Source organism: Dipodomys spectabilis, unplaced genomic scaffold (genome assembly GCF_019054845.1).
Source record: "Dipodomys spectabilis isolate Male_0828 unplaced genomic scaffold, ASM1905484v1 ptg000140l, whole genome shotgun sequence".
Lineage (NCBI taxonomy): Eukaryota > Metazoa > Chordata > Mammalia > Rodentia > Heteromyidae > Dipodomys > Dipodomys spectabilis.
The window spans coordinates 23,241,725-23,261,450 of record NW_024870817.1 but is presented as its reverse complement, the minus strand read 5'-3'; the positions used below and the strand labels follow the sequence as shown (position 1 = coordinate 23,261,450).

At 33.7% G+C, this 19,726-nt stretch overlaps 1 protein-coding gene across 1 annotated transcript in view; it reads right to left on the bottom strand.

Moving 5' to 3' along the window:
- The window catches only part of Ap3b1 (adaptor related protein complex 3 subunit beta 1), a 226,083-nt gene that overhangs the window by 121,036 nt on the left and 85,321 nt on the right, over window positions 1–19,726 (bottom strand). The window contains exons 9-14 of the mRNA XM_042690763.1: window positions 19,105–19,202; window positions 16,520–16,574; window positions 16,360–16,431; window positions 14,004–14,066; window positions 11,523–11,655; window positions 7,258–7,367 (exon numbers count right to left, since the gene is read on the bottom strand). Coding sequence (XP_042546697.1) covers window positions 7,258–7,367; window positions 11,523–11,655; window positions 14,004–14,066; window positions 16,360–16,431; window positions 16,520–16,574; window positions 19,105–19,202 — 531 coding nt within the window. The remainder of the gene's footprint in view (window positions 1–7,257; window positions 7,368–11,522; window positions 11,656–14,003; window positions 14,067–16,359; window positions 16,432–16,519; window positions 16,575–19,104; window positions 19,203–19,726) is intronic.

Below are 19,726 nucleotides of genomic sequence, written 5' to 3'. Positions count from 1 at the left end.
AACCACCTATGTTGACTCTTTTCCCCAAATCAGAATGAAATCATCGAAATCTCTTTAGTATTTACAAAGTATGTATTTCCCAAAATTAAAACAGCATCATCTTTAAATAAATACTCATAAAAAGTTTAGAAAGACAGAAAAACCTAGTTTACTTATGTAATAGAAAAAAAAGTCTAAGTGGTTATTACAAATCTATTCAAGCAGGATGATAAAACTAATACCCTTACAGTATTACTGATTTCTGGAAGGAAAGAGGTTATTTCTAATGTTCCAAAGGTTACACTGCATTAAGACCTTACTCCCAATCTATTATTTTAAATTGGGCTAAAGAATAGTAATTGAGTGGTACATTAAATTTTCCAGTATGGAGCAATTCAAGTTGCCTGCCACAATGAAAGGTACTTCTAAATAAGAATATATGAGCAACTTCATATTTCAGTTATGCTAGATTTATTTTTCTTTAACATTTTATTACATATTACTGGTATAAAAATTAAAATTCTACAACATATAACAATCTGTTATCCCATTTAAGTAATTTTCTTCTGGTAGCACTTTCTATTCTCGTTTGCAAAATAGCTAATCCCAAAGTGAAATAAGGGTTTTAAATTTTTTTTCACATTTGAATATATTAAGAGCAAGATAACAATATTTGAATACTCCAAGCATTGAGAATGCACACATTTAAAATACATCTGCTTGGAAAAATTAAAAGCAGTAAATCAGTGATCACAATGAAAATATCAAGGTAGTGACAGTGTAGGGATGATAATATTTGGAATTTTATAGTTAATAAATTCCCAAGTAAACATTCATTTTTTAAAAAAAAATAGAAAAATTCTCCACAACCAGAAATATAAATACTGCATCAAATTCTTGGTAACAGCATTTCATTTTTTAAAAATATTAGGATACTGATAGAACCAATGTTTCCTTCTTTTTCTAGAGTTAGAATTCTAAGATTTTTCTAATACCTGTTCTCCCTCTCTCAATTAACTTAACAGGATTCTCATGTGTATACCACTAATACTATGAAGATACAATTGGTACTTTAAAAGATTCAAAGTGAACACCTTGCAAATGATAAAATTAGCCACTGTTAGTTTCCATGGGTTTTTTTCAACTACAGAATAAATAGAAGCACTGTCCTAAAAAGCAAACTAATAATATACATGTATAGACACATGTATCTGTGGGCATGCATACATGTACACATACACACAGTCATACATATAATACTTTTATTATGAACCTCTTCTTTTCAATATTCTCAAAGACAAACTAGATTATAAATGACTTTGCCTGATTCTTTATTCTAAATGCCTGGAGCAAGTGGTTAAGTGCACCTTTCAAACCTACTACAAGGCAGTTTCCACTGCTATTTTAACCCATTAACTTGCCTGCAAAAACAAATAATGATGCGTAGCCCACCACAGCCACTACAGAAAGGCATCTAGAGCAATTTTACAGATCATTCTGTAAGAAGCTCAATCTAAAAACTATTGTGTTTCAACAACAGCCCCTTATATGGTCTGAAGTAAATACGCCACAAACATCAATTTTATTTATTTAAATCTGTCAAAGGCAAAATCAGTAAATAAATTGCAAACCAATAGCAAAACAGATCTAAGATCCCATGTGTGTCTGGACTCAATATGCATTAAAAATTAAGTCTAAATTGTATTAGGGTTTCACAGCATGGAGAGGGAATGTGTGATATGGCAGGTGTTCACCGAAACATCTGGGTCAGAAGTAAAGTGCCACTTTAATATTACAGAGTAGACTTACACAATAACATCTCCCAATTTTCTTTCATAATATGGAATCTCCTGTCCCATTAAACATTATGTGAAATCTGTCAAGCAATCCTTGGGTTGTATGAATTTTATTCTTAAAAAACTTTATTATAAAAGCATTATTTACTATTAATGAAGGACACACCAAAAGATATCACAGTTATAATCATAACATATAAGTTAACTACTGCAGATAAAATCTATCTAACTTGGAGGAATTACCATATTTTCCATGGTTCCTACTAATGGAATCAAAGAATGGAATCAAAGTAATGGAATCAAAGTCTTGAATATGATAAAAATCTATGTATTCTGTTCTAAAATATTACATAGGTAATATCAATTGACCCTGTCTAATTTGCCAGGCACTGTTTTTAAGAATCATGTAAAATTTCTCCATCATTACAAAAGCCTCCATCAACACTGTGTGGCATAGAAGGATACTAGAATAACCAAGAGGTTACGACACTGATCTCACCTCCGCTTATCAATGGTAGAGCTAGGACTATACGACAACAGAAATTCAATCTGGAATATCTATCAGACCACTGGCCAGAGACCAAGTGACTAAACTGGAAAGCCAACCAGCAGGTCAAGAAGACTGGCTCTGACCCCACATTGATCATTTATGTCATGGATATAAATAATATTACCTCAATAGGCTCATTTACTAAACACCAGGATGGTTTTGGAGTCCCATTCTGCTACACTACTCAGTATCTCCCAGTCTCCTGTTGTCTCCCCAGGGGCCAGATTTTTCAGGGCACTGTAGAGCACCCTCTTGCCTGTTTTTCACACCCATACCTGATGAGTGAGATTTTCTCACTCATCCTGATCTCTTTCTATACATGGGTGTGGTGGCCATGGTGGGAAGAAGTCTATCACTTAGTTCTCCCTCTTCCAAGGAGGTATATGCTTTCACCCTGACAAAATATCCTAGGAACTGAACTAAAAGAAAACATGTTAAATAATGGCCTTTTCCTTCAACAATGGTCATATTGTATTCTCCTAAAACTGCTGCAGTTTAAGACATTACTTCTGGGTTTAAAGGTGAAACCGGAAAGAGGTTCCCATTATATATCTCACAAATTTAGAAGTCATTTGCTCATTCTTAAAATAGTAATCATGTGTTTGGTTAGATTGATAAAGCTCTGTTTTCTAAAATGAAAATATTGGTTTTTATGACCAGCTCTCGTGACTGGGACAGCAAAATTCTGGGGGTTTAATTACTACTATTCCTGACAGTCAGGCTTTTATCTGCTACATCCTCACCATTTTAGGGGGTAATAATTTGTGCATTTAATTCTTGATCAGTCTTAACAATTCTGCACAACAAATTGTCTTGCTTCCTGCTTCAGGCACCTCAGCTTCCTAAGTATGAATAATGATTAGTAACAACTCATCATCAACCTTTTATTTTATTAAAGTTTAGATGTGAACAATAGAATCACATGTAGCAGCTTCCTTATATTTACTTTTTAATCTTTCCTATTATTAGATTCCAGATTTGTTTACTTTTGCTTCCCCTCTGCCTTATTATCAGGAAGGTTATTATATTTTATTGTCTTTCCAAATAACATGTATTTATTAATTCTATCTTACAAAATCAAGTTTCTTTCCTTTTTTTAATGTTTCTATGTTGAGTCATCATTCCTTCAGATTTGTTAAGGACAAATCTGTATTTTGATCTCCTTACTTTAAAAATAAAAGTATTTATAACTTTAGCCATGTAGCCATAATTTAGAATAAAATATTTTCTATTTCATTTTCTGAAAGCATTTAATGAATATGCTCTTAAAAGTGGCTCTTATCTATTAAAGCAAGTTTTAGCCGCATTTACTAAATCAAGGTTTTTCCATTGCTTTCTCTGTGTGCTTGTCTTTATTTATCTACTATGAATACCTAATATTAGAACAGCATATCAAAGTCTTCTGCAATAACTATATTTAATCAATATCACCTTACATTCTGAATAGGTCCCTTTCCTCTACATATTTATTCAATTGCCTTATTTTTTGTGCAAATAGATTTGGACTTCTTAGTTTCTTTGTAAATTGGAGATATTTCACTTACAATATTACTTTTTATCTACTTAAATGCATTTAATTCTGCTACTTTCTTTCTAAAATTTATGCAATATTTCTTTCTTTTCCTTTTTATTTTCAACTTTCTCTTGATTAAGGTGTTTGGATTATAAATGACCTATAGCTACTTTTTGTTTTCATTCCAATTTGAAAATAGATCCTTTAATGAGAAAATAGTCCATTCATATTCAGAGCAGGATATATTTCTTTCCTTTTTCTCATCTTTGTTGTGTTTGTATGTTTATTATTTATTTTTCCATTCTTACTCTAACAGCCTCTGATTTCCATCATATTGTTATTTACACACACACACCCTTCGCTACATATATAAGCAATATAAAAAAGTAGTGGATTGGGTTAAGCACTTAAGTAGCTACACTTTAACTTAAGGTAAGGATATTTTCAAATAGCGCAATTTTTTCTTTTAAGAAATTCCAAGATTTGTCTGGCTTAGCCCTCAAACACTGCCACAAATTTTACTTACAAGCAGCTAAATCTAAACCCTTAACAATTATAATTGGCTTCTTTGCTAACAGAACCAGAACAAGTTTACTAACATAAATTTTAACTAATTTTATGCAAAAATTTTAGTGGTATAGCACTCCACATTTCTATTTTCTTATTATCACATACTTCTCTGCCATTACTGGTTTAAAAAAAAATGAATTTAAAAAAAGAAAAGTCATTACCTCCTCTATCAAAACCTAGTTTTCATAGGAGCTAATCTATTTTCATCTATTGACTATTCTAATTTTATCCCCTCTTCTCTCTTCCTCTCATATGAGAACTTCAATATCCTTTTATTCTCCATCACTTCCTCTTCTGTGTTCTGTGTTCTTATATATTTAGATTATTAAATCTTCATTACAGTACTTTTCAAGAGTTCTAATTTAGCACTTTCATAAAACTGCTTATTGTTGAGATTTAATTATGTGTATAAATAAATACATATACTACTTTGCACATGTATCTCTATTTAGAATTCTTTGTGTTCAGTCATTAGCTTTAGAGAAGTGAGTCTTACTAGGAGCTATATCACTTATGTAGGGTGTAGTTAAATCGTGTCTCAATATTCTGCTGAAATTTGATGCCTGATAAGACAGGGATGAAACAAGGAAGATCCGATCAGAAAATTATCCATTGGATTTAGTAAGAAGGAAATAGCAACTTTAAGGTAAACAGCTGAATGTAGGTAAGTCAAAAATCAAACTGAATAAGTGAATAAATAAGATAAATAAAAAACTTCTATGTACCTTCAAAAAAACTTCAGTTTTAAAGAAAAGCATGAAACAGGCTATACCAAACATGTAGGCAGCACTTGTTCCAGCAAATGTTCCACAACACTACAAGCACCAATGTGACATAACACTCAGATTTTTATGAGGCCATTCTCCTGCACTTATACTAGCTACATATTGGGGTAGCTACATTTTGCTTTCTCAACTGATAAAAGTTGCCGGCATTCCCTTATGCCCTAAATGTGTCAATCAGTGCAGAAAGGAAGAAAGGAAGACAGAAAGACAGGCAGACAGACAGACAGACAGACAAAAAGACAGGCAGGCAGACAGACAGACAAGCAGGCAGGCAGGCAGGCAGGCAGGCAGACAGGCAGAAAGAAAGAAAAGAGAGAGAGAAAGAGAAAGAAAGAGAAAAAGAGAAAGAGAGAGAAAGAGAAAGGGAGAGAGAGGGAGGGAAGGAGGGAGGGAGGGAGGGAGGAAGGAAGGAAGGAAGGAAGGAAGGAAAGAAGGAAGGAAGGAAGGAAGGAAGGGAGGAAGGAAGGAAGGAAGGAAGGAAGGAAGGAAGGAAGGAAGGAAGAATGAGCAAGCTACAGTAGAAAAATCTTGAAAATAGTAAATTTTGAAATTCTGACAACTATCCCTATGATCCTTTATTTAAAAAAATTCGAATTATAGGTTGTATTGTCATGTCCTGCAATTTACAACATGACATTTGTTTTTTAAGAGTACAATGAGTTACATTGTGGAATACCCTACACCCTTAATACAGATTTGTCTCATAATTCTCAATGATTTTATTCAAGTCATTCACTTTTTAGTATATCATATCATCTACATGATTCTAAAACTAGTAAGCATTAACCAGGTTCATTTGCTTAAAGTAATATCTAACAGATTTCTTCATTGGAAGTCACTATTTTAGTCTCTGAAACTAAGAAATATAAAGATATATTCTGTGACTGTGCAATATCCTTTAACCACTTAAATTCTTGCCAATTTATATTTAGCATCAGCCAATAATTCTTGCTTGAATCCATTATCATTTTGATGACTGGCAGATGTTGGTATTTTAACTCCATCATTCCTCTACCCTTCATAGATGTTTTCAAATTGTAAGGGAGAGATTCCCTTCCTCTGCTATCTATCCATCCATTGGTCCATCCATCAAACATTACAGTGGGGACTCAGTCTATATACTATGCTATAGGTTATAATCATTTTAATATAATTTATTTTAGAGCCTCATGTTCTTTTAACCTAGATTTGTGTCTTTTGATGCAGGGTCTACCATTCTGTGAGCACTTTCTTGCTTTATATGTCCTACACAATGTTCCAGGTTCACCCTATTCTTCTATACTCTATCTTTGAAATCAACCATTACCCTAAGACATTCCAATCCATTTAAGTAGAATATGGTATTTAAAAACCAACATCTACCAAAAAAAAAAAAAAGAAACAAGTAGTGCGCATGAACTTTAAAAGCATGTTAACTAAAAGAAGCCAAAACTAAAAGCACCCCTCCCCTGAAAAAACACCTAAAAAGCCACATATCATATACCTCTAGACATATAAAATACCCATAACTGGAAAATTTGAAAAAAAATAGAAAGTAGTTTTGTAGTTTCCAAGGGATAGAGTAAAAAGAGAATGGGGGAGGGGGATTAAGTATTGGATTTTTTTTTTAAAGGATGGGGATGTTTTACAATTACATCATGGTGATGATTTTACAAACTTAAATATACTGAAACCCAATTTTATGACATGAAATTATTTTCTGAACACCAAGTATATTCATTAGTAATAAGGATATTGTTTCTAGGACCTTCCAAAGAACAGCAAAGTGATAACCTGTTGCTATATTCATTTATTCAAATATAGATGTGCACATATATGCATTCACATAACATCTATTCATATATAAAAACCATGAAACACAAAGTGCTAATTCTAACTCAACACTACAAACTTCATTCTCTCCTTTTCTCTTTTAGATCTGTAATTCCCTCTTTAACAGTAGGAAATATTAGGACCAATATTTGAATCCAGATAGACTTTAGGATAAACATTTACTTTAAGAAAACTATAATTTACTAAGCAAAATTTGGTGGGACACAACAATATCTCCTCATGGATACTCACAGTGATACTGTCCAAGAGTTTAGCCATATGTTTAATTATCTCACCATGTTGTGCAGGTTGCATTTGCAGTAATTTCTTTATAACAACCACACTTTCAGCAACAACTATTTCTGAAAGAGACAAAGATTATTCATTTTAAAATATCTGCAATAGGGGCTGGGAAGGTGGCTCAGTGGTAGAGTGCTTGCCTTGCATGCATGAGGCCCTGGGTTCGATTCCTCAGCACCACATAAGCAGGAAAAAAAAGCCAGAAGTGGCGCTGTGGTTCAAGTGATAGAGTGCTAGCCTTGAGCTGAAGAGCTGAGGGACAGCGCCCAGGCCCAAAGTACAGGCCCCATGACCAACAACAACAACAACAAAACATATATATATAGATAGATAGATAGATATCTATATATAGATATAGATATCTATATATATATATCTGCAATATAATTAGGCTTATCCCAATATGGGCCAAATTTAAATTAACAAACATTCTTCATGTTTTACAAACATGAAGGTAAAAACTGTAACATGACTGTCCTTTCTGCCTTTTCCAACTGACAAAGGCTGCCCACCTTCTTTGGTTCAAAACCAGCAATTAACCATTCTTATCGTGCTTCTGATATCTTCTCCTCTCTTCCTTATAAGATTCAATTATTCTGTCCTAACAAAAGAATCTCCCTATCCAGCACTTGAATTTAATCACACTTACAAAGTCCCTTTTGCTATGTAATAGTTTTAGGATTTGAGTAGTTCACAGGGAGCATTATTCTTCCCACCATAGATTCCCTTCAGGTAAATTCACTTTTTATGCTACCTAAAGGGTTTTTTTTTGTTTGTTTGTTTTTTGTTTTTTATTGTTGGTTGTGTGTCCTGAACTCTGGGCCTGGGTGCTGTCCCTCAGCTTTTCAGCTCAAGCTAGAGCTCTACCACTTGAGCCACAGGGCCACTTCCGGCTTTTTATGCTTATGTGGTGCTGAGGAATTGAACTGAGGGCCTCATGCATGCAAGGCAAGCACTCTACCACTGAGCCACCTTCCCAGCCCTACATACAAGTTTTTAAAGAGCTGAGCACAGTGGGATTATTCCACTAGACGCACAAAATGATTCTACGTCTGGACATTTCCTAGTTTCCTCCTTGACCTAAACAAAAAACTTAACGGTCCTAACTCCAAAAGAAGAGCCTACTATTAGCCTCAATTTGCAAATGACAAATGTGGAACACATGCAGACTGAGTAATTACTCAAGAGAGAAGTGACATTTAAACTCAGGCAGTCTGATTCTACATGTAAACCAATGGCTGCCACAGAGTAAATACAGTATATGGGAAGACTATTGCAAATTTATATTATCAGAAGCTTCCTTTAGGCTATGAACTACAGGAAGGCAAAAACTAGTTATCTTATTAATCTATTCCAGTCCACACTAAATACTTTATTGAATTATAAAAACAAAAATTAAAATGGGTCTTCCATACCAATCCTTTTGGTTTGTAGTAGATGGCAATAAGGTTACTCAAACTAATTATGTTCATAGTTACCTAAAATAAATTACTTTAAGCAATTAAATTATACTGACAAGTAAAATGTGAATTTCTTCTACTAAAGACCCTAAGGAAATTTGTTTATCAAATTAATATTAAAGAGTGATTGAAGTTATTAAAAGTTCAGTAGGCTCAGAAGTTCACACCTGTAATTCTAGCTAGAAGCAAAAAGGTATCAGGATTATATCTCAACTAACAAGCCAGGCCTGGGGAAACTCAGCTATACAAGAGGCACAGGTAGAAAGATCATGGTTTGAAGCCAGTCCTGGACAAAAGTGCCAAAACTCTACCTGAAAATTAACTAAAGCAAAAATAGCTCAAGTAGTAGAACACTTCACTAATAATCACAATGCTTTCACATCAAACCCCAGTATCACCAACACCACCAACAAAAACATGGCAATATTCTGTTTAGGGCAGCTTAGGAAAGTTCTTTTAGGTCAAAGTTAACAAAAATAATGAAAACAATTAATGTGTTAAAGAGCAGAAGCAAAATTACTGCTTTAAGTGGCGTATCTGAGCACCCCAGCTCAGGACAGAGAAGTCTGAGAATCATGGTTTGAAGCCAGCCTGAGCTGGAAGTAGAAGTGTGGCTGCAAGCTGTAAGTAGAAAAGCTAAAGGAGAGCTCCAGGTTCTGAAGTCAAGCTTCATTATCAGCACCAAAAAAAGAAAAGAAAAAAAAAAAGAAAGAAAAGAAAGAAAGAAAGCAAGAAATTAAGGGCATAAATGAATTTGTTTTTCTAACATCAGAAAAAAAAAAAAAACAGGAAATTAAATAGAGAAAATTTAAAAGTAGGACCAGTAGTCTCATATCTGGTGCTATTTGCATGCAACTAAATTTTAAATGTTCTGGAATTATCTTCCCAAGGAGTATATTTTATTTGACCAAGAAACAGTCACATGCAAGAAATATAAACATGCAGGAAATAAAAAAACATGTTTTTAAAGTTAAAGTGTGACCAAGAGAGACAAAAGGGATGTTATTGTTCAAAATAAAAATGAATGTGTGGATGACACCTATTTTCTCTAGTTACCTTGTACAGATTTTAAAATGAAATTTGTTTTTAAGCCGGGCGCCGGTGACTCACACCTGTAATCCTAGCTACTCAGGAGGCTGAGATATGAGGATCAAGGTTCAAAGCCAGCCCGGGCAGGAAAGTCTGTGAAATTTATCTCCAATAAACAACCAGAACAACGGAAGTGGCACTGTAGCTCAAGTGGTAGAGCGCTCGCCTTGAGCTGAAGAGCGGAGAGACAGCACTCAGGCCCAGAGTTCAAGCCCCACGACCAACAATAAATAAATAAATAAATAAATATTTAAAATTTAAATATATCTCCTTGCTGAATGTGATGATACATGCCTATAATCCCAGCACTTAGGAAGTGGAGGCAGAGGATCGGAAGTTCAAGGCATTCTGGATGTCACAGCAAGATTTTGTCTCAAAAACCAAGGGATATGATAAACCATTTGCCCAACAAACATAAGACATAAGCCCTGGATTAAACTCCCTCCCTCACCCCCCAGTCAGAAATAAATAAAATTATCTCCTTGATAATTCTGACTGGCATTTATGTGGAATGTTAATACTATATATTCTTTCCATAATAAAATCTTGAGTTTACAGGTACAATGCTGTCTATGTTCACAAAAAATAAATGTTATTTGAGAATAAATTTCATTCCAACTTTTTCATCAAAGCATTACCATCATATTAAGGGTTTTCTACAAATATTTATGTGTGGAAAAAACATTATTTACACATAGTGTAGGGAATAAAGATCTATTTCAGTAAAAAAGTTATTTTTCAATTATATTATAAAAATAATTAATTTTCAGTGTTTTACTTCATGGCTTGTTTGTATCTGGACATGACATTTAAGATTATCTAGACAGAACTATTTAAGATAAAGTTTTAATTATTTTATGCAGACGCATATGTTTTTCCTATAAAGAATCTTAAGCAATTTAAAATGACAATAAAAGATTTATAAAGGTAAAAAGATGACTTGTTTTTGCTTTTTCCTCCAAATGATCCTAGTTATTTCTGCGGTCTAAGCCATAGCCACAGAAACACCTGACATTTTATCACTGAATAGATAATATGAAATCTAGACTACATATTTTGTTATATATATCTAGTTTCTCAGAACACTTATATAATTGCTCTGCTTAACCATGAACCTGTTCCAATATACTCAATATACTCAATCTTGAATATAAAAGTATTATGAGAATTTCTGAAAGAAAAAAATGTACACTAACATATTTTTATTTAGCTGGTTTCCCATGTTATACAGTCATTTGCCTGCTTTTAGCACCCTCTGCAGGTGAACCAATGTTATGTATGACTTACATGTCACTAAAAAGCAAGAGAATAGAATTTTTGTTGAAAGGGTAAATGGAGATGATTTAATAGTGAAAATAGAAAAATGTTCTTAGTTAACTCAAGATAAATACTGTTTCTCAGTTAATTACCTAATTTTTTAAATATACACTTATGTGAATTTCAAGAATAAAGGAAAGATCACATGCAGAAAATAAGAACATGTTTTTAAAGTGAAAAGGGATGTTATTGTTCAAAATAAAAATAAATACATGGGTGACATATATTTCAAATATTCTGACTCCTGATATATAGAAAAAACTAAATTGTAATAGAAAGGATTACAGCATAAAAATTAAAATAAGAATAGTCAAACTAGAATTTGACAGTGAAATGAAACTATGAACTTACCATCTTTGTTGGACAGTAGACAGACCAGGCCATTGAGGCAGGTGTCTGAGACTTCTGAGATGTTGGTTGCACATCTGCCGATAGTCTGAATAGTGGCTGCTGCAAATTGCTTATCCTGGCTTTTCACATAGGTCTAAAAGAATATTTTTATTAGCTTACATATTAGTACTATCCAGTGACTCCAAAAGCCTATTTTAAATAGCCATGTCACTACATAAAAATTCCAAAATACATAACACAGGAGGACTTCTCATGAATACAAGAGGATCAACTGGTGAGTTAATACAGTTTTTCTCTTTTTATGTAAAGAAAGTGCCTTTTCTACAGAAGAGACATGTTTTCAAGCCAGTTCAATTCACCTGTGGCCATAGTGGCTTGAAACTCCAAAACAGATAGTAGGAGCAGTCACCCAAAGACAGTATTTAAGATAAGGGCAAGGTAGACAGAAACAAGACTCTCTCTTTGGAGGTTTCAGTTCATTTAACCAGAAGCAACTGCCAGTCTATGAATAAAAGGGTCACTTTTGTACAGATAGTAAATTTAAAAAGTGGAGGAAAGGAAGAAAAGTACCAATATGCTATTAATAAATAATGACGTATAAATATATCAGTATTGGCTAAGAACCTGAGATATGATATATTCTAATATATAAATATGAATGGGTCTTCTAAGGAATCCTAATTTTTTATCAGGAAGTTTCCTAGAAATATACATAGCTTGAAAGCTAAGTAATCTAGTAAATAACCAAACAACAATGAACATGATATAATATTCTACTACTGCTGAAAAATATAAGATCACTGAGCTAAAGATAACTACAGTGTCCATAGAGCTAAAAAAATTAATTCAACAAATCTATGGAAAATTTATAAAAGTTGAGGGCTGGTTAAAAAAAAAAAACACCAAAAAAACGAAACTCTGAGTTTGGAGAATGAAATCAAGAATTGAGGTTCTAAGCTATCACAGGCAGACAAATCCTAGAGACTCTTTTCTCCACTGAAAAGCCAGAACTGGAGACATGGCTTAAATGATAGAGCACCAGCTGTGAGTAAAAAAGCCAAGCAAGCACGTTAAGTTCAGGTCCTAGTACCAGCAACACCCTCCCCACCACCCCCTCCAAAAAATAAAAACAAACCCTCCAGGATTAGTGTGTGTGTGTGTGTGTGTGTGTGTGTGTGTGTGTGTGTGTGTGTGTGTGTGTGTGTGTGTGTGTGTGTGTGTGTGTGTGTGTGTGTGTGTGTGTGTGTGTGTGTGTGTGTGTGTGTGTGTGTGTGTGTGTACATATATATATATATTTTTTTTTTAAGAAAGCTGCTGATAGGGCTGGGAAGGTTGCTCAGTGGTAGAGTGCTTGCCTTGCATGCCTGAGGCCCTGGGTTCGATTCCCTAGCACCACATAAGAAAAAAGAAAAAAGCCAGAAGTGGCGCTATGGCTCAAGTGGTAGAGCGCTAGCCTTGAGCTGAAGAGCTCAGGGACAGCACCCAGGCCCAGAGTTCAGGCCACACGACCGGAAATAAAAAAATAAAAAAAAATTTAAAAAAAAAAAAAGAAAGAAAGAAAACTGCTGATAACATGTGGAACTAAAAAAGCTCTTTACACAACCATTCAGAGAAACTGAAAAATTAAAATAAATTTAAAAAGAAAATGACTGAAGCAATTTGAAATTCATGCAGCTAAAATGCTTTCTATTGCTGTGCTTTACCACTAAGGCTTCGGAGTTGACTCTTCTTATAATAAAGAGCACAATATCTATGAAATGATTTTTGAGTAATATTTTCTGGAGAAATTCAGCAAGAAAGTAACTCATTCATCAACACATATAGTGTGAAAACACAATAAAATCAACTAAAGAAGCTAGACAAATAATCCTAACTACTCAGAAGGCTAAAATTTGAAGGATCTCAGTTGAAGTCAGCCAAGGCAGAAAAGTCTATGGAACTTCATTGCCAAAATAACAAGCAAAAGGCCAGGCTGTAGGTATGGTAGAGTGCAGTCAAGCAAGGAAGTTAAGCAAGCAAGAGAACCTGAGTTCAAATTTCAATATTCACCAAAAAGAAAAAAAACATGGTGAAACAATGAGCCCAAAATAATTTCCTTTCTTTTTTCTTTTCTCTCTTTTTAATATCTACATTTGTTAAAGGAACAGTGTTAAAAACAATAATTCACTAATTAAATACTAAGGATTTTCATATATTCAAGACAAGAGAAAAGATGACTGACAACATGAAAAGTCCTTAAGAACAAAATTTTCAATTAGATATAAAATAGACTTCCAAATTCTATAAAACATAAAAGGAAATAAAATACCATCTCTCTTCAATTATATTTGTAGTTATTTATTATTGCAATTTTATAAAATTTTACTTGCCACTCATTCCAAATCACTTATTTACATAATTATTATTTCTAGATTGAGGAAGATGTATATTTGACTTAAAGTTGATATATATTATAACTTATAATTACCAACATATACAAACCTGGAATTCTCGAAGAAGAGTAGATATGTTGGCTTCATTTGCCAAGTTTGTCAAAATTTCAAGCTATAGTTGAAAAAAGAGAAAACAAACATTTTAAAACAAAAATAAAAAGATGAATTTAATAAAGGATGGGCATTTAGTTAAAAGTTAATTTGTAATTTTTTTAAATCATTCTGTCACAAATGTGGTGAAGAAGTATAAATCCTTCAGGTGAACTTAGTCTGTCTCCTTCTGTCTACAAATCGAGGTTAGATAATTACACAGTTCTTAGAAAATAATTAAGAAAAGAGAATCTCACATCGTACTAATTGTTCCATCTTTATAATTTATATCTAATTAACCTAAACCATTTAAATTAGTTTGACTTTTAATTTTTATTAATAAAGTTGGAAAACAATTTGCCTCCTACGTAATATGAGGCAATTGTTTTTCAGACAACAATTAACTCTCTAAATTTGTTCTTCTATATCCTGCCTTCCCAAACAGACATTTTAATCCTCTCTCTGGATTTACAGATATAAATCTCCAACTAACATGCTAAAAGTATTTGTTTTTACACATAAAAATGTTTGACTAACCGAAAGGTGGGCACAAAAAGGGGGGAAATAGAACAGAATAGCATTAACAGAAAAACAATTATGTAGACATAAGTGTATTCATATAAAGAAGTACATTAAAAGTAAATGATCTAAACATTACAACAGGCACAGATTGCAGAATGTTTTACATACTATTTTACATACTATTGTTTTACTATATGTTTTACATATGTCATTTATTCAGATGTATGTGCTGGGAATATTTTCTCTGAGATTATGGTTTGAATTTTCATTTTGATAAAACTATTTTTAACCTTTTGATCAATATCTGTAAAACATCTAAAACATAACAAAAATTACATATATAGTATAACAAATTCCTTTTTCTCTAACCAATTTGGGAACTAGAATTGCCCATCTCGTGATATATTATTCCCCAAATACTTCTACATGTGTTTCTTATAAGGACAGGTCTTTACAGACTACAATACAACCAAGAAAATCAGGAAATTAATACTAATACATTACTTCTATGCAATTGTTACTATACATTTAGGTTTCTGTACCTGTCTCAACAATGCCTAATAAAAGGATCTAACTTAATATCATACATAGTATTTAAGCATTTCCTTCCTATGAAACAGTTCTTCAGTCCATGGCTTTTTTTTTTTTTTTGAGTCCGGTCGTGGGGCCTGAACTCTGGGCCTGGACGCTGTCCCTCAGCTCTTCAGCTCAAGGCTAGCGCTCTACCACTTGAGCCACAGCGCCACTTCCAGCTTTTTCTGCTTATGTGGTGCTGGGGAATTGAACCCAGGGCCTCATGCATGCGAGGCAAGCGCTCTACCACTGAGCCACCTTCCCAGCCCCTTCAGTCCATGTTTTAATTTCCATGAACTTGAAACTTTTCATGATTACAAACCAGATCTTTTTCAGTAAAAATATCCTCCAATCTGTGTCTTAGATTTTCTTTTAAACCCAGTTTCCATGTGAATAACATTTTCAGTATTTAGTAAATACTATTTTTTCTCATCAATTTATGTCTCATATAGTACACTGTATAGTGTATGTTCATATTCATAAGTGAGTTTCTAGGCTTTCATTCTATTTTACTTGTTTTTCTGTCTAAATATCACGCTGTTTTAATCACGTTAGCTTTACAATCCTAACTGTACTCTATAACACTTATTTTCTAATAATACTCTTTCATAATATATTGTGCTAACAAAACTACTTTCAAGGTGGTAGCACCAGCCAGTAATCTGAGAATTCAGAAGGCAGGAAAATAATACATACAAGGCCCTTGTGGATTACATGACTTTGTTCTACCTGCATTGGGGAAAAAACAAGCAAACAAAAAACAAAAACTCCTGCTTTTATCTCATTCTAACCCTTCATAACTGCCAATCCACCTACTAGTCACAAGCAAGCAAACAAAAAAAAAAATCACAAAAAGATATTATAAGATCAACTGAAATACCATTTTCCCAAATTCCCCAGACAGCTAACCCTTTCTATTTATCACTGCACTAAAATCTCTATTATCATTTAAGCATACAGGATTAAGATTCATCTATTTATACAATTTTTTTCTTCAGTACAGCTGTAAGTTATTCACGATGTACGGAGATGTCTTAATTTTGTATCAACTGAATGTAACATAGTAATAAACACATAGAAAGCATATCCTAAAAAGAGAAAAGAAAGCATATTCTTAAATGCATATTTTCTGAAAGTAAGGCCCAACTGTGTAGATGGCACAAGCTATAGCAATCTCTACAAGTACTAAAAAGTATCAGAAAAGTGAAAGCATAACATACCTTTAGTGTTTTGATCATAGTTGGATCAGTTGACCTAACATAGAAACTCTTCAGATAAGGCTCAAACATACCCTAGGATAATAAAAATAAATACATAAATACATTTATAATACTAACGTGTTCATTTACTTCTTTAATTATATATTCATAATGTACATACCTTTCTTTGAATTGACATAGTTGCTATATTTTGTAGGACAATATATTGCACTTCCCTAGAATTAAAAGATAATTTTCACTAGGTATATTTTCCAATGAAGCATCTTTGAATAAGCAGCACAAATACGAAAAAGAAAGCAGCAATAAATTTCATAGTGAAGAAAACTCTTATATAGTATTCAAAGATTTTAGTGACTCTTAGTTATTTATGCCTTCTTTTAAAAGTAGATTTTCTAGCCAGGTACTGGTAGATCATGCCTGTAATCCTAACCACTCAGGAGGCTGAGATCAGAGGATAGTGCTTTGAAGCTAGTCCAATCTATGAGACTCTTACCTCAAAATGACCACCTGAAAACTGGAAGTGGTGTTGTGGCTCAAAAAGTGGTAGAGCACTAGTCTTGAGGACAAAAGCTTACGGACAGCCCCAAGGTTCTGAGCTCAAGCCCCACAACTGTTTTTTGTCATTAGGAAGAGTTAAAATCAATTTTATAGTACTATATTCCTAAAACACAAAGCCAAAGCTAGGTTGACAATCAGTCATGTTATTTTTAAATTTAAATATCTAGAAATGAACTAAATCTGATATAAGACCTCATGTAAAAAACACATTTACATCTTTACAATATTCTTTGAACTAGCTATTTAAAAAATTATTAAACTGGTTTACAAAAAGGAATGGCTAGGTATAAAGCGGGAGAATGGGAACACATAAGAAGTGTTCTAAGTGTACTGAACTAACTTGTTTAGAAAGGATGGCAAATCCAGTCAAAAGGTAAAGTTGAGGATGAAGTTCTAGTTAAAGACAAAAACATACCTTTCTGATAGTCAGGTTTGTAAAGATATACACTCAAAAAATTAATTCAAACGAACTAAATATTGTAAAATACTCAGGGCCAGCTAAATAGTTGAAACAAAGAAAAAAAAAAAAAAATAGTTGAAACAAAGGTATTCTGTGTGTGTGTGTGTGTGTGTGTGTGTGTGTGTGTGTGTGTGTGTGTGTGTGTGTGTGTAAGAGAGAGAGAGAGAGTGAGAGAGAAAGAGCATGCGCATGCACACATCTAATACTAGAACTTGAACATAGAGCCTGGACTCTGTCTCAGAGCATTTTTCACTCAAAGCTAACCACAGCTTTAACCACAGCTCCACTTCTGGCCTTTTGCTCATTAATTGGAGTTAAGAGTCTCACAGACTTTACAGCCTTGTCTTTGAACTGTAATCTTTAGATCTTAGCCTCATGAGTATCTATGATTACAAGCATGAGCCATCAGCACCTGGCTCAAAGGTATTCCTTTTTCTTCCTTATTATTATCAAGTAGTTGTATTAAGTAGTTATGCTATTCTTAAACACAGGAAGAACCAAAAAAAAAAATCTTCTCTTAGGTTTGAAATTAGGGCTGGAACTATGGCTCAAAGTGGTATAGTGCCTGCCTAGCAGGCCTGAGGCCCTGAATACAAACAGTACACCAAAAGACAAAAATTATATAATATGGGAACTTTAAATAAATGTTTTAAATTGTTGGCCTGACAGTCTAGATTCTAAGGTGCTAAAATTTAAAAAGAGAAGACAAGCTGTATCTGCCAATCTATTCATCATCCATCCATCCATCCATCCATCCATCCATCCATCCATCCATCCATCCATCCATTCATTCATCTACCTATCAACTACAGGAACTAAAGAATTTTACATTCTTTAGTTATTTTAAATGAGTAATAAAATACAGCTCTGTTTTAAAAATAGTCCCCACTATAAAAATTAAATATTCCAACTTCATAAGAAATAATAATTTGGGCTGGGAAGGTGGCTCAGTGGTAGAGTATTCGTCTTGCATGCATGAGGCCCTGGGTTCGATTCCTCAGCACCACATAAGCAAAAAGAAAAAAGCTGGAAGTGGGGCTGTGGCTCAAGTGGTAGAGTGCTAGCCTTGAGCTGAAGAGCTGAGGGACAATGCCCAGGCCCAGAGTTCAGGCCCCACGACCGGACTCAAAAAACAAAAAAAACAAAAAAAAAAAAAAAAAAAAAAAGAAATAATAATTCAACTATGAACTATATAACGTAGTTTCTAAACTATAAAAATCTAGGCACATGGTGATGACTTAAACACCATTCTATAAAATAATTTAATCTCCTTGCATTTGAGATTAAAGTCTTTGAATATCTGTCATTAAGATTGAGATCAATTTTATAAAGGATCTTATGATCATCATATTAAGTACTGATAAAATATAGTCAGAGGGTAGGGCACCAGTGGCTCACACCTGTAATCCTAGCTGAGATCTAAGGAGATCCTAGCTGAGATCCAAGGATCGCGGTTCAAAGCCAGCCCAGGCAGGAAAGTCCGTGGACTCTTATCTTCAATAAACCACTAGAAAACCGGAAATGGCGCTGTGGCTCAAGCAGCAGAGTACTCACCTTGAGCTGAAGAGCACAGGGACAGTGCCCAAAACCCAGAGTTCAAGCCCCATAACTGACCAATATATATAATATATATATAGTCAGAGGTAGGTATTACATACAAGACATATTATATTTGTTCAAATATTTCTGAAATAAAAAAGAAAAATATATATAAAACCATGACCTACCTATTGCTACGAAGTAAGCGCACTAGGGATTTAGAAATAATGCCAGCTTCTGACTTTGGTGATATGTGCCAGTACAGCTGAGCAACTGCCATCACCACCTGAATGTGAAGCATGAAAATAATAGGAGCAATGAATGTTCAAGCACTCTACAGTTTCAAAATACATTCCCACACATTACTTCCTTGAAATGTGAACAAATGCCTGTGAAGCAAAATAAACTATGTAATTCTGTAATGAAGAGGTTTCCCCTACCCTTAAATTCTTGTCTGGTGTCGGAGAGGATATGCTATAGTAACAGAGAAAAAGGAAATGTGAAGGTGAAGGCATCACAGAAGTGATGCATCTAGCAAGCTTCATTTGTTGGAAATGTCAAGGATTACCAGGAACCATCTATAGGATAGAGAAGCAGTTTCTCCCATAAGGCTTCCATAGAAAGTAACTCTCCTAACACCTTGATTTTAAACTTCCACTTTCTGAAATTTAAGAGAATAAATTTCTGTAGTTTTAATCCAGTAAGTTTGTGGCAATTTTGTATACCAGTGCTAAGAAACTAGTCCTAAAAATTATACATTAAATGAACTGTTCAAGGTGTGCCAGAAGCATAGGGTAATATACACAAGAT